The sequence below is a fragment of the Monodelphis domestica genome, chromosome 5 (assembly GCF_027887165.1).
Source record: "Monodelphis domestica isolate mMonDom1 chromosome 5, mMonDom1.pri, whole genome shotgun sequence".
NCBI lineage: Eukaryota > Metazoa > Chordata > Mammalia > Didelphimorphia > Didelphidae > Monodelphis > Monodelphis domestica.
Genome location: NC_077231.1, coordinates 116,585,790 through 116,597,824, shown reverse-complemented (window position 1 = coordinate 116,597,824; position 12,035 = coordinate 116,585,790). Strand labels below are relative to the sequence as shown.

The 12,035-nt window shown below is 38.8% G+C and overlaps 1 protein-coding gene across 1 annotated transcript; it reads right to left on the bottom strand.

The window, feature by feature from the left end:
- Window positions 1–1,421: 1,421 nt before the first annotated feature.
- LOC103106527 (protein disulfide-isomerase-like) lies at window positions 1,422–5,098 on the bottom strand. The gene is made up of 2 exons (XM_056800648.1): window positions 5,036–5,098; window positions 1,422–2,132 (listed from the first exon to the last, which is right to left on the bottom strand). The coding sequence occupies exons 1-2, from the start codon at window positions 5,096–5,098 to the stop codon at window positions 1,707–1,709; spliced, it is 489 nt and encodes a 162-aa protein (XP_056656626.1). The 3' UTR covers window positions 1,422–1,706.
- Window positions 5,099–12,035: the final 6,937 nt, after the last annotated feature.

Below are 12,035 nucleotides of genomic sequence, written 5' to 3'. Positions count from 1 at the left end.
TAAGAGATTTAGAGCACCTTTTCATGTGCTTATTAATAGTTTTGATTTCTTTAACTGAAAATTCCCTATTCATGTCCCTTGCCCATTTATCAATTGGAGAATGGCTTGGTTTTTTGTATAATTGATTTAGCTCTTCATAAATTTGAGTAATTAGACTTTTGTCAGAGTTTTTTGTTATGAAGATTGTTTCCCAATTGGTTGCTTACCTTCTAAAATTGGTTGCATACAAAAACTTTTTAATTTGATATAATTAAAATTATTGATTTTATATTTTATTATTTTTTCTATCTCTTGCTTTGTTTTAACATCTTTCCTTTCCCAAAGATCTGAAAAGTATACTATTCTGTGTTCACCTAATTTGCTTATAGTTTACTTCTTTATATTTAAGTCATTCACCCATTCTGAGTTTATCTTGGTGTAGGGTGTGAGATATTGATCTAAACCTAACCTCTCCCATTCTTTCTTCTAATTTTCCCAGCAGTTTTTATCAAATAGTGGGTTTCAGTCCCAAAAGCTAGGATCTTCAGGATTGTCATAGACTGTCTTGCTGAGGTCACTTACCCCAAGTCTGTTCAACTGATCCTCCTTTCTATCTCTTAGCCAGTACCAAATTGTTTTGATGATCACTGCTTTATAGTATAGTTTGAGATCTGGGACTGCAAGGACTCCATCCTTGTACTTTTTTTTTTAATTTCAACTTTATTTGGCCAATGTGTTCAGTTCCAACATTATGGTGGAAATGCCTAAAGTGTTATCAAGTCTGATTGAGCTCAAACAGCCTTGGCCCACCCCCACACAACTGCCCTTCCCAATCCCCAATAATCATAAGTGTCCTGGTTACTGCATCAAGTAGACTTTGGAGCCTACTTCGTATACTTGTATACCAACATTCACAGAGCAATGCACCAGAAAGTTGTAGAACAAAACCCTGTATCATAGCAGGGAAGAGGGTGGTACTACTTCTGGATCTACTCTAAATAGGGGAGCATAAACTACCTTCCCCCCTTCACCAATGATTGTTGTTCTAAAAAACAAATGATGGCATAGTCCTATCCACCTCCAGAGCATTTAAAAAGTGTCTTTAAAGCAAAATACAAGGACATTCAGCCATGCTAACACTGGTATGAAGGGAAAGGGTCCTTGAATTTAGCTTAGTGGTTGCTCCTCCCCAAACTGAGGAATGGTTGATTCCAGGGAGGACTAGCTAAAAGGTGAGTGACATTGCTATTTGATACCCTGACATGTAGTTGAAATATCAAATGTGTTTTTTTAAAAAGGGATGACATGAACCTTTGTAGGAGATATTATCAGTATGGCGGACCCTAAAATGATTTAGTAATGACAACAGCACTCATGCTTTTAACTTTACAACCCACTTCAAACCAAAAAACACGTGTGACAAAAAAAAAATGTACAAAAAAGTACATCACCCCACCCCTTCCCCTGAAAGAACAGGAGGCTTACCAAATGATCTGGGCTATTAAAGATAACTCACTTTTCAAAAATTGAAAAGCAAAAAGGGAAGGACATTTGAATTTACATACATGTTAGAATGAAGTATTACTTTTTTAAAAATCCCTGGATTTTCAATCAAGACTCTCCTTCAGTTGTTAATGTTACAAGTTTCCAGATGCATTTGCTGCTTGGTTGGAGCAGCACATAATGTAGTGTCTTATTTTTGGGATATGTCAACTTAGTTCTCCACTTTACAATTCATCTTTTGGAGCTGTCTGATCATCATCTTCTTCCATAGGTGGCTCTGCAGCTTCTTCTAAATCTTCTAGACCTTCATCATCCCCTGCCCCATCTTGTCCACCACTCTCCAGGAACTTTTTGAAACCTTCTAGTGTTCTCTCTCCATTGTAATCAATTACCGTTCTGTCAGCACTTGCAGGGAAGAACTTTAATGTAGGGAAACAGTGAACCTTAACTGCCTCTACTTCATTAGCCATTGAGTCCATCTTGGCAATGACTATACTTTCATGATCCTTATAAGTCTCTCCCAATTTATCCCAAATGGGAGCCAGCTGTTTGCAGTGACCACACCAGGGAGCATAAAATTCCACAAAGACATTCTTTTTTTCATCAAAAGCAACTTCCTCAAAGTTCTTCTCAACTAATACTTTAACAGGCTACAGGAACCCGAGAATAATCGGGTCTAAGGGGAAGGCAGAGAGAACATCACAGGACCCCTCCCCACCAACCCATAGGGCTGAGCCCCCAGCAGCAGAGGGAACCTCTGAGCAGGCAAAGGTGCTGGTTAGGAGGGTCTACGCTGTGAGCAGTGGGGAGCCGGACACCGAGCATCCAGCGTGGACAGCAGGGAGGAAGCCAGGGAGAGACCAGGTCAGTGGCTGGGTCCCTCCATCAGGCTCCAGTCTCACCATTGCCTCGGGGCACATCCAGACCAATCCAGTTGAACATAACCCCATCAGGACTCCTCAGAGCTCAGGGAGGTGGGAAAAGGCACTGGGGAACATTGTAGACAGAGGAGAAGTAGCTGGAGAGAACTGAAGAGAGCCTGGGCAGCCCAGCCTTCCCGGAGTATTTGGCACATACAGTCCAACCCAGTTGAACTTAATCAGATCAAAAGCTGAACTTATTCAGATCAAAAATCAGAATCCAAAGTCCTAATTAGGAAGCCAAAATCCAAAGAGCCAGGAGATACTGAAATGAAAAGTTTGATGAAAACCTTCCTCACAAATGAATCCAAAACCACCAAGAATCTTATCAGAGCTCAAATTAAAGAGAGTGTCCCATCTAAAGACCAACCAAGAGAGAGGGTCTCCTCCTGGAAGAACCAAGGAAGGAATGAGTGAATCTTGTCCCTTGGTCTTGCATTTAATAGTCCTTTTTCCACTTCATTTCCTGTCTCTCTCCCACTTCAAAAGAATAAACTATAACCTCCCAATTAGTCTAACACTGCCCAAGGATGGGGCAGTTCTTGTGGCCTTTGGGGGTGTGAACTAGTAAGTGACTTGTGAGCTCTCTTATCTAGTTTGTAAAAATAACAACTCAATGAATTGATTATGGATATAAATTGATTAGATACTCTGCTTGCTGTGCTTACAAGGTATCTTCAGTTTATATAAGTAAAGTGAAGCTCATAAGTGAACTTTTCTTCAGGACCAGGCACAAAGACACTAAGGAGACTCTTGTTATACAAAAATAAGCTATTCATTGAGAATATGAGGATATAAAATGATTTCTAACTCTAAAGGATTCTATCTCCATGAAAAATAAAGTCCCTGGTTCCCCAAGGAACCTCTTCTCCTATTTCCAAAGGCTATACCAATCTTTCCTAATCTGACTAACCCAAATTTTCCCTATTCTACAACAACCTAATACAATTATCCTCATAAGAAGAATATAATTCTTAACTTTGTCTCCAAGTCATAAAAATAACAAAGGCCAGCTGGTTGAGCCTCAGCAAGAACCACGTTAGGACTCTGAGCCTTAGCAGATTCAGAGACTAAACCAATGACTGAATCTTTCTTTGGTCTCCTCAGAGATAAAACAATCTTTGTAACATCAATAGACTGTCACTAGTATTTCCCATGTTGGAAAAGGAAATCACTTAGTTCCTTCAGGCTTTCCCCCCCTTTTCTACTACCTTCAGACAGTGAGGAGAGAGAAAAGATGTCACTGTTAAGAGCACTTAGAGAGAGAGCAACTATCACTTCCAGAGAGCAACTGCTGCATAATAAACTTTACATTTCCCACACTGTAAAAACAAATTATGACAAACTACATAAAATAAAATATTTACATTGAAAAACTGTTCAAAACCGTTTAACTCGCCAATCAAGTTCAAACTGTTTGGATACTTTTTAATAGAAGCAATGAAAAGTATCCTTAGGGATGAAGTGAAGCTCAAATGTGAATATCCCTTTTGTGCCATGCATCAGGATGCTAAAAAAGACTCTTATTATAAACATAGAAATTATTAAAGTTGTTCAAAATAAGGATAAGGAAGGATTTCTAATTCTAAGGGATTCTAAATCCACCCAAAGAAACTCCCAGGTTCTGCAAGAAACCACTTTTCCTGTGTTTCACAGGCTACACTTTTCCTCCCTAATCTGACTAACCCAAATTTATGCTATCTAGATAAAAACTACCACTATTATCTATATAAATCTTAACTTCACCTTCAAATTATAAAATTGAAAAGGCTAGCTGCCTGAGTCTCAACAAGAATCCCATTAGAACTCTGGCCAAAGACCAGGTTTTTCTTTGGTCTTCTCAGAGTAAAATAATTTATAAAAAACATGCGAGTCACTAGTGTTGGGAAAGGAAAACACTGAACTCCTTCAGATCTTTCCCTCAGACAGAGGCAAAGGTGCTACCTCCTCTAGCCCTGAGAGAGAGTCTCTGAGTGTGTCTCTGCCAAGTGCCAGACAGCAACTCCCAACTGCCAGAGAGAGTAATTGACATAGAAAAACAGTTATAACTCACATATGAAATCAACATGCTCTCTCAGCTCTCCTTCAAACTCCAGTTCTTTGCTCAGGCCAGACACTTTACTTCTTATCTTTAAACTAATTAAACAATACTTATTTTCTAATATTATCCTTACAATATACACTATCAACATCTGAAACTGACAGCAAGCCAGCGTATCCACTTCTTACCTCTAAACTCAAGTAACAAGACTTAATTTCAAAAATCATCTTTATAAGTGACTTAACAAACACTAAGTAGGAGTAATTCAAATTCTTGATTTGGGGAAAGGAAACTGAGACTGAGGAACCATTTTACAATGTTGGCAGGAGGGAAGAGTGGCAGTTGGAAGAGCAGAAATGTAATGAAATATTTCTTAATCATTGTCAAACAAGGGGTTTATTTTGGGAAAACAGGACCAGGGTGGAGGATAAGGTAAGAGGAGTGGGATATCCCTATTATCTATAGTGAGTCTAGGTTGGAGGATATTCAGAGAAATGGCAATTCAGTCACTATTATGAAACAGAACCAGTCAGAGAGAGAAAGATATAAGAACTATTGTCCTTTTCTTCTTCCTTCAAATCAGCCAGGTCACCTCCAACTTGAGTATTCCTAGTCGCAGAGATAAATAACCAGCTCCTTCTTCAGTCACCACCATCAACCCAAAGACCCTCAAAAACAGTCAACCATTTGGCTCTTGCCTCCAATTGTTTCCCAGTCACATTCCAAATGCAATCTTCACTTGATTGACAGTTGACCCATCTCCAGCTTCTGTCTTGCCTCTTCCACAGGACACAGCCCTTGTTCATCCCTGCCACAACATCTGCTCAGGGGTACCCCTCTTTTGTGTTTAAGGTGTGAAGGAGAGGGAGAGTTACCCAGAGCTTCTCTCAACTCTGGTCTAGTCTTTCTCTCCCTTCCACACAAACCCCCCTATTCCTTCACCTCCTCCATCACTGTGCCTCCCCATCTATCCTCTCTTATAATCATAACAATTTTATTAAATTAAAGGTTGCTAATTGATTACATTTAAAAATAAACTAAGAGTGTGCAATTCTCTCTTCACACTTGAATATCTCAGCATCTTGTGGAGTAAAAGTATATGATGCTAAATGTTCACTAAATTCTTTGGTTTGTTATTCTTCCCTTAGGAGGAACTGGTTTTTAACAGAATTATCTTCAATTTCGGCTCTTTAGCTTTTTGTTTGGGTTGCAATGGAGTAGGTAAGGGGAAGGGAAGGAGTGATAGGGACAGGGGCAGACATGGGCCAAGTAGGGATGGTTTGTTGGAATGAGAGATAGGTTGAATAGGTTGAGGGATGAGTTGATCAGGGGGAGGTATGGATGGCGCAAGGGGAGAGAGGGGTTTGAGATGGGTCTAGCAGAGAGAAAGGAATGGGGTGAACAAAATAAGAAATGTATTGGACTAAGAAAGTACAAGAAATGTGTCAAGTAGGCTTAGATGCTGAGGGAGGGTAGGGAGATGAATTTCCCTTCTGAGTCTTGAGGTTATTCAAGATATCTTCCAGTTTTTTCTCAAGGTATTCTATCTCAGTCTTGAGATCAACTGACCTATCTTTCCATTGTTTTTTTTTTTTGAGGAGGAACAGAAAAACTGCAAGGTATCCTATTCGTATAAGTACACTGAGGAACAGTACTGAAGAAAGCCATTCTGAAGGAAGAATCTAATGAATGTCTGAATCTCTCTCAGGCTCCCACTTCTATACAGTTTTCTCCATCCATCAGTACTTCTCATTACATCTCAGGAATCAATCACAGCCTTTCAATTTACCTAGCACTGATAGAGGAAGGAGGGAGAGGGAGGGAGTGAGGGTGTGAACTTTCTTATTGACTTACTAAGGGTTAAGTAAAGATAACTTAAGTTCTGGATTGATTAACTTAAGGAATAACAATTCTCTTTCACTGATATCTTTTCTGTCTCTGGGTGATGCTCTTTGTCAGCCCTTGACAAATTGTCCATAAATTTCCTTTTACATCTTCCTAAATTGTCTTTTATCAGAAAAATGAGTCACTGTGACTTTTTCTTGATTTTCTTTGTCAGAATTCCTTTTGTGTCTTTTCTATATTGGGAGAGGTGCTGGGCAAACTAGGCAAAAATCCTTTGTTCATTTTACCATCTCAATTTCATTTAAGAAAATTGGGGATTCTTAAATATTTTCATGTTAGGGCTATTGATTTGGGGTTAATTTTTTTCATGAATGTGATTTATCAAATTACTGAGTGACAACTCAAAATCAGTTTGAAAGAAGTGTCAGAAATGATGGTGCTTTTGTCACTGGTTAAAAAATCAAATCATAGTGCTTTAGAAGTTTGCAAAGTTTAAAGTTTTAGCTTTTATATATAATGTACAGGGTGCTTTAGGTCATATGTTCAACTGAAGTTATTAAAGTTTCATTGTGAAAAGAATTTGATAACTACTATTTATCATATCTACACAAACTCAAGCTTCTCAAAACACTTTTTCACAAATAAAGATGTTGTTTCATCTTCTCAATAATCATAGGAAATAGGAAGAAAGAGAGAAAAGAAAGTCCGAGATGTTATATGGGGTATTACTTCTCAGATATCAGGAAGCAAAGATGACCTGTGATGTTCTTTTAAATGTTATATTTTGTGCATAAATGAAAATTTTCTGTTTGGTTGTCAGAGAAAAGAGCCTTCTGTCCTTTCTTTTCACAGAAGACCCATCTTTGGAATGAACCATGTAGAAAAGAAAGAATAATAGAGGTGAATCTCTCCCCAGGAGCTGACACACTGACTCAAGTGGAGCCTGCAGATACCTTCTGAGATTAGACAAAATCTTGAAGCTTGAAATGATCATCCCTGGAGCCATCTGATAGAAGAAGAATTTTTCCTCTATCTCTGAAAAGCCAGAAAAATGTAGGCATGTCTATGGAGGAGCTCACTCTTTGCAGATACATTGCTTATCAGATCTTTCTCCAATCCCCCTCAATGCTCAGCTCCTAGTTTTCTCCCCCTTCTAATTGCCACCCCATCCACACCTTTGTGTCTTTCCTTCCTCCAGGGGCATACTTTTCCTTCCTAAATTTTGGAATGCTGCCTTGGGGACAGATAATAGATAGGACAGAGCTGGATATGAGGAAGACTGGGGGACTGGGGACTTCATATATATATAAGGTCTAGGTATTCTTCAAGACATCCCAAACCAACCCTCTTCATTCTCTGACTGGTTTACCTACCACTGAGCACCATGCTGAAGGAGGCAATCCTTGCCTTCACTCTGTTCTCTCTGGTGATGTCTGCCCCAACATCAAAACCAGGTAAGCTGATGATTCTCTGTTTGGTTGATGCCTTGATTTAAGGGCCCATTTTGTCATCTCTCCCCAACTCTTTTCTACAGGTGAAATAAAATTGTTTGCTCAGCCATAAAATAACTTACATTTGGCTTTTGTTTTTGACTTTCTAGAACCTGTAGAAACTACAGCTGTGGCTAAGACAGATCCCACTGCTGATGGATCTCAGAAGGGACCCCAAGGTGAGATTTATTTTTCCTCCATCAAGATCCTTTCCAACCTCATTCCCTTGTGCCAATGTCTTGGGTGCATTCTCTTCCACCTATATTCCTTTCATGGTCACTGTAGTTTAACTGCTAATTCTAACTCTGAGATGAGCCTTCAGAAATGCTCCTCATGTCTTCTGTATTCCCTAATTGATGTCCAATTGCCAGAATTTCAATGCCTCTCCATCTAGCATCTCATGTCAGTGTAGTTCCTGGTTGCTTCAGTAGAACCCTCTCACATTCTAGTTTCAGAGACCAAAGGAGTTAATGAGTTTGCATTTTATTGTTGTTCAATCATTTCAGTCCTTTTCAACTCTTCATGACCCTATTTGGGGTATTGTTGGCAAAGATACTGGAGTGGTTTGTCATTTCCTTCTCCAGCTTATTTTACAGAAGAGGAAACTGAGACAAATAGAGTGAAGTGATTTGTCTAGGTTCACATAGCAAGAAAGTGTCTGAATCTTGATTGGAACTCAGGTATTCTTAACTGTAGGACCAGGAGCCTATCCACCATCTCACCAAGCTGCCCCAGCTTGTATACTTTTAAAATTTCTTCTGAGTGGAAACAAGCAATCAGGAAGGAAAATATGTTGTGACTGATTATGACCTTAAGTTAGAGAGTCCTTTGTGCAGATTTTCCAGGGCTTGCAATGTAACTCCAGTTTTTAATACATGCTCAGCTTTCTTCCCCATCTTCAGCTATCCTCTAGTAAAGGCTTACATGCTACAATGGTATTTCCAGGTTTTTTCTTGATTCTTTTAGGCTTGAATAATTCTCATTTATTTTTTAAATATCCCCTCAAGTCTCCTTTTAAAATTGATAACTCAACACTTTTGCCACAGAGAGAAAGAGAGACAGAGACAGTGGGACAGACAGAGACAGCTAATTCTCACCTGAGTCTACCAGCTCTTCTACCTACCTTACATTCATGGTAGATGACATTTATCAATCAGGCTCAATTCTGAGATTAGACCAAAGGAAAGTTCCCCAAGTCTCCGGCATCCCTCAGGTGCTCCTCTATTTCCAGAACTTCCTTCATTCTATATATGCTACCATAATACATTTTGTACCCAGACTGTTAACCCTTTTCCATCATCTAATTAGGTTCCCCAGCCTTATCCTGAGGTGTGAAGTCAGTGACAGGCATGAGTTTGTCCTTCATTTGAATTTTTTTCCATCAAAATCCCCCAATCTCAGTGGGAAATATGGTGTCATGTATCATCCAGTATGTTTACTTGGTTTTTTTTTTTATCATTTAACACTTTTCATGAGAATAACTGATTTCTAAATGACTCAGACAGGCTTGAGACACTTCCACTGATCCTTAAAATCTAACATCAATTTTTAGGCCCTTCTCATTTTTGTTCCTCTTCCCTAGATATCCCACTCTAAAGGCAACCTTTTTCCATTTTGTGTTCAGAATTCCTTGTCTTAATACCTTTTGACTTCTATAATGTTCATTACTTTTCAAATGTCCATTCTAGCCTCCATTTAAAAATTAGGCCTCTCTATACTTTGCAGAGAGACACAGAGAGAGATAAGAAAGGAAAAGACAGGTAGTGAGAAAGAAACAGGGAGAGAAAGGAACAGATAGATGGATAGAGAGCAGAGAAAGAGATGAAAAAAGAAAAAGTAAGCAAGACAGAAGCGAGAGAGAGAGAGAGAGAGAGAGAGAGAGAGAGAGAGAGAGAGAGAGAGAGAGAGAGAGAGAGAGAGAGAAACTTATTCCATTGGTCTAGCACATTGGACCTTGACTTGGAAACTGTACAGATACATTGGATTTTCTAGCTGTGTGGGCTTGGTCAAACCACTTAGCCACAATTTCCTAGCCCTTATGGTTCTTCTGCCTTGGAAATAATACTTGGTATCAATTATAAGGCAAAAGGTAAGGGTTAAAAAACCAACAACAACACCGATTACTTTTAGATTATTTCATACTCTGTTTAGGCATAGTATCACTTCTCTTTTCTTTTTTGGATTTCCAGAACCAGCCAAGACTACAACCAATCCAGAGACTCCAAAGACATCTGCTTCTAAGACTAACCAAGTAACTTCAGGTGAGTTTGTTGTTGTTGTTGTTGTTGTTTTCCCACTAGTCAAGGGCCATTTCTCCTTTTTTTTAAGACATAAAAATTTCCACCCTGCTATCTGTCTCCTGAATTTACCAACTCTCTCACCTACCTTCCTTTCATGGTCACTGGAGTTTACACTTCTCTCACAACTCTAAGGTTTTACTTCCCAAATGTTCCCCCAGGAAAGACTGAGACTTTTATCTCCAAGTCCTTGCAGTCCATCATCAATATTTAGGCTCTTCTCTGTTTTCTTCCTCTTATCTTCTGCAAGGTAAAATTCTTTCTTGGTATATCTAGGTCTTATCTTCATCCCTTTTGACTTCTTTAAATGTCCTTTCTTTTTTAAACATCTACTCCAATCTCAATTATAAATTTAGAACTTCCTAGTCTTTATTTCTTTTTGCATTCTCAGCACCCCCCCAAACTACAACCAAGCAGGAGGTTCCAAAGAATGAGCCAAAGACTGTTGCTCCTGAGAAGAAGCAAGTAACTAAGGGTGAGTTGGTATTTTTTATAGCCAAAAGTCTTTTCTACTTGTATAAAAAATGTGAAGTTTTCCCAGTTACCTCTCATCCCTGTCCATCAACTCTCCCACCAACTTTTTCTTTCATGGTTGATGGAATTTAACCCTGGGTCCTAACTTGCAGATTAGAACTCAGAAATGTTCACCAATTGCAAAAATGAATAATATGGAAATAGCTATAAGTGATAACAGTTCTATAACCCAGTGGAAATGCTTGTTGGATCCAGGAGACCTAAGTGAAGAAGAGAGGGAAAGAAAATAAAATATGTAAACATGGAAAAAGATTTAAAAAATTAAAAATATATAAATTAGAGAAAAAAAGAATACTTCACCAGGTCTTCCAAATCTCCTGGGTGTTTTTCAATTTTCAGAATTTCTCTGACTCTACTCATGCCACCATAAATACATTTTCCATCTAGGACCTGTAGTCCATCTTCATCTCCTGATCTAGTCCCCCCTCCTCCACCCCTCCAAGTCTTACCTTGATCCCAGAAAGATCAATGTTTTCATGAGGTTTTAATTTTTTAAAATTTCTTTTCAGTAGAAATACTCAGAGAGGGAGATACACACACAGGGACCCAGCGAGAGACAGACACATAGAGAAAGAGAGAAACAGAGACAGAGACAAAGAAACACAGAGAGAGAAAGACTTCTGACTGATTTGTAAATAGCCAGAAATGACTTTTGACTCATCTCTAGGCCTTGCAATCTATATTCTGATTTTCTTTGCACTTTTTTTCTTCTTCACTAGCTGTTCTCTAGTAAAGATGTAAATGCTTCTACAGATGGACTTTATTTTTCAGACATTTCTTTCAGTCTTTATTTCTGTAGTTCCTGGAACCCTGACCTAGGACTTGCACATCTAGCCTGAACTTGCATCTTATGTCTTTGATTTTTTCCCCTACTTTCTTTGTACATGACTAAATCTCACTTAAAATTACATTGCATCCTAACATCTGAATCTGGAGTGGGATTGTGGGTTTCATACTGTGGCTCTAAAATGAAGCACCACTTTGGTGGTTCAATAACAATCATTTCTTCTCTTGGATTTTCTATTCTTACCTCTCTCAGACTAAAATCCTGAAAGGGGTGAATAGAGAGGTGGCAGAAAACATCTCTAAAGAGTGTGATGGAGCTTTTGTCTCCTCTAGATTCACTCAGGGTCAGCTCTCCTTATGTCCAGTGGAAGGACAGACATAGACTAACAGTGAATGAGACCTCTGTCCTAAAAGGTCCCAAAAGATTCTTACACTTTTGTAAAGACTAAGAAAGAGCCATTTCTTGGAGTTATTTAACTTCCTGTCCATCATGACCTCATTCCTACTTTCTTTTTCCTTATCTAGCACCAGCTGAAACTACACAAGATGAGCAGGATCTGATGAAGTGGATACAAAAAAGCAAGTTGTCTTGTTTTCTTAGACTTGGGTCTTTTCCATTTATGGTAGCATAAAATGCAAC

Bases quoted from the DNA above. Each gene is read 5' to 3' on its own strand.
- LOC103106527 (XM_056800648.1), bottom strand. From the start codon at position 5,098: ATGGTGGTGACTGAAGAAGGAGCTGGTTATTTATCTCTGCGACTAGGA. The intron at 2,133-5,035 runs GTGACCTGGCTG...GGGTTCCTGTAG, and splicing joins TAGGAATACTCAAGTTGGAG to CCTGTTAAAGTATTAGTTGA.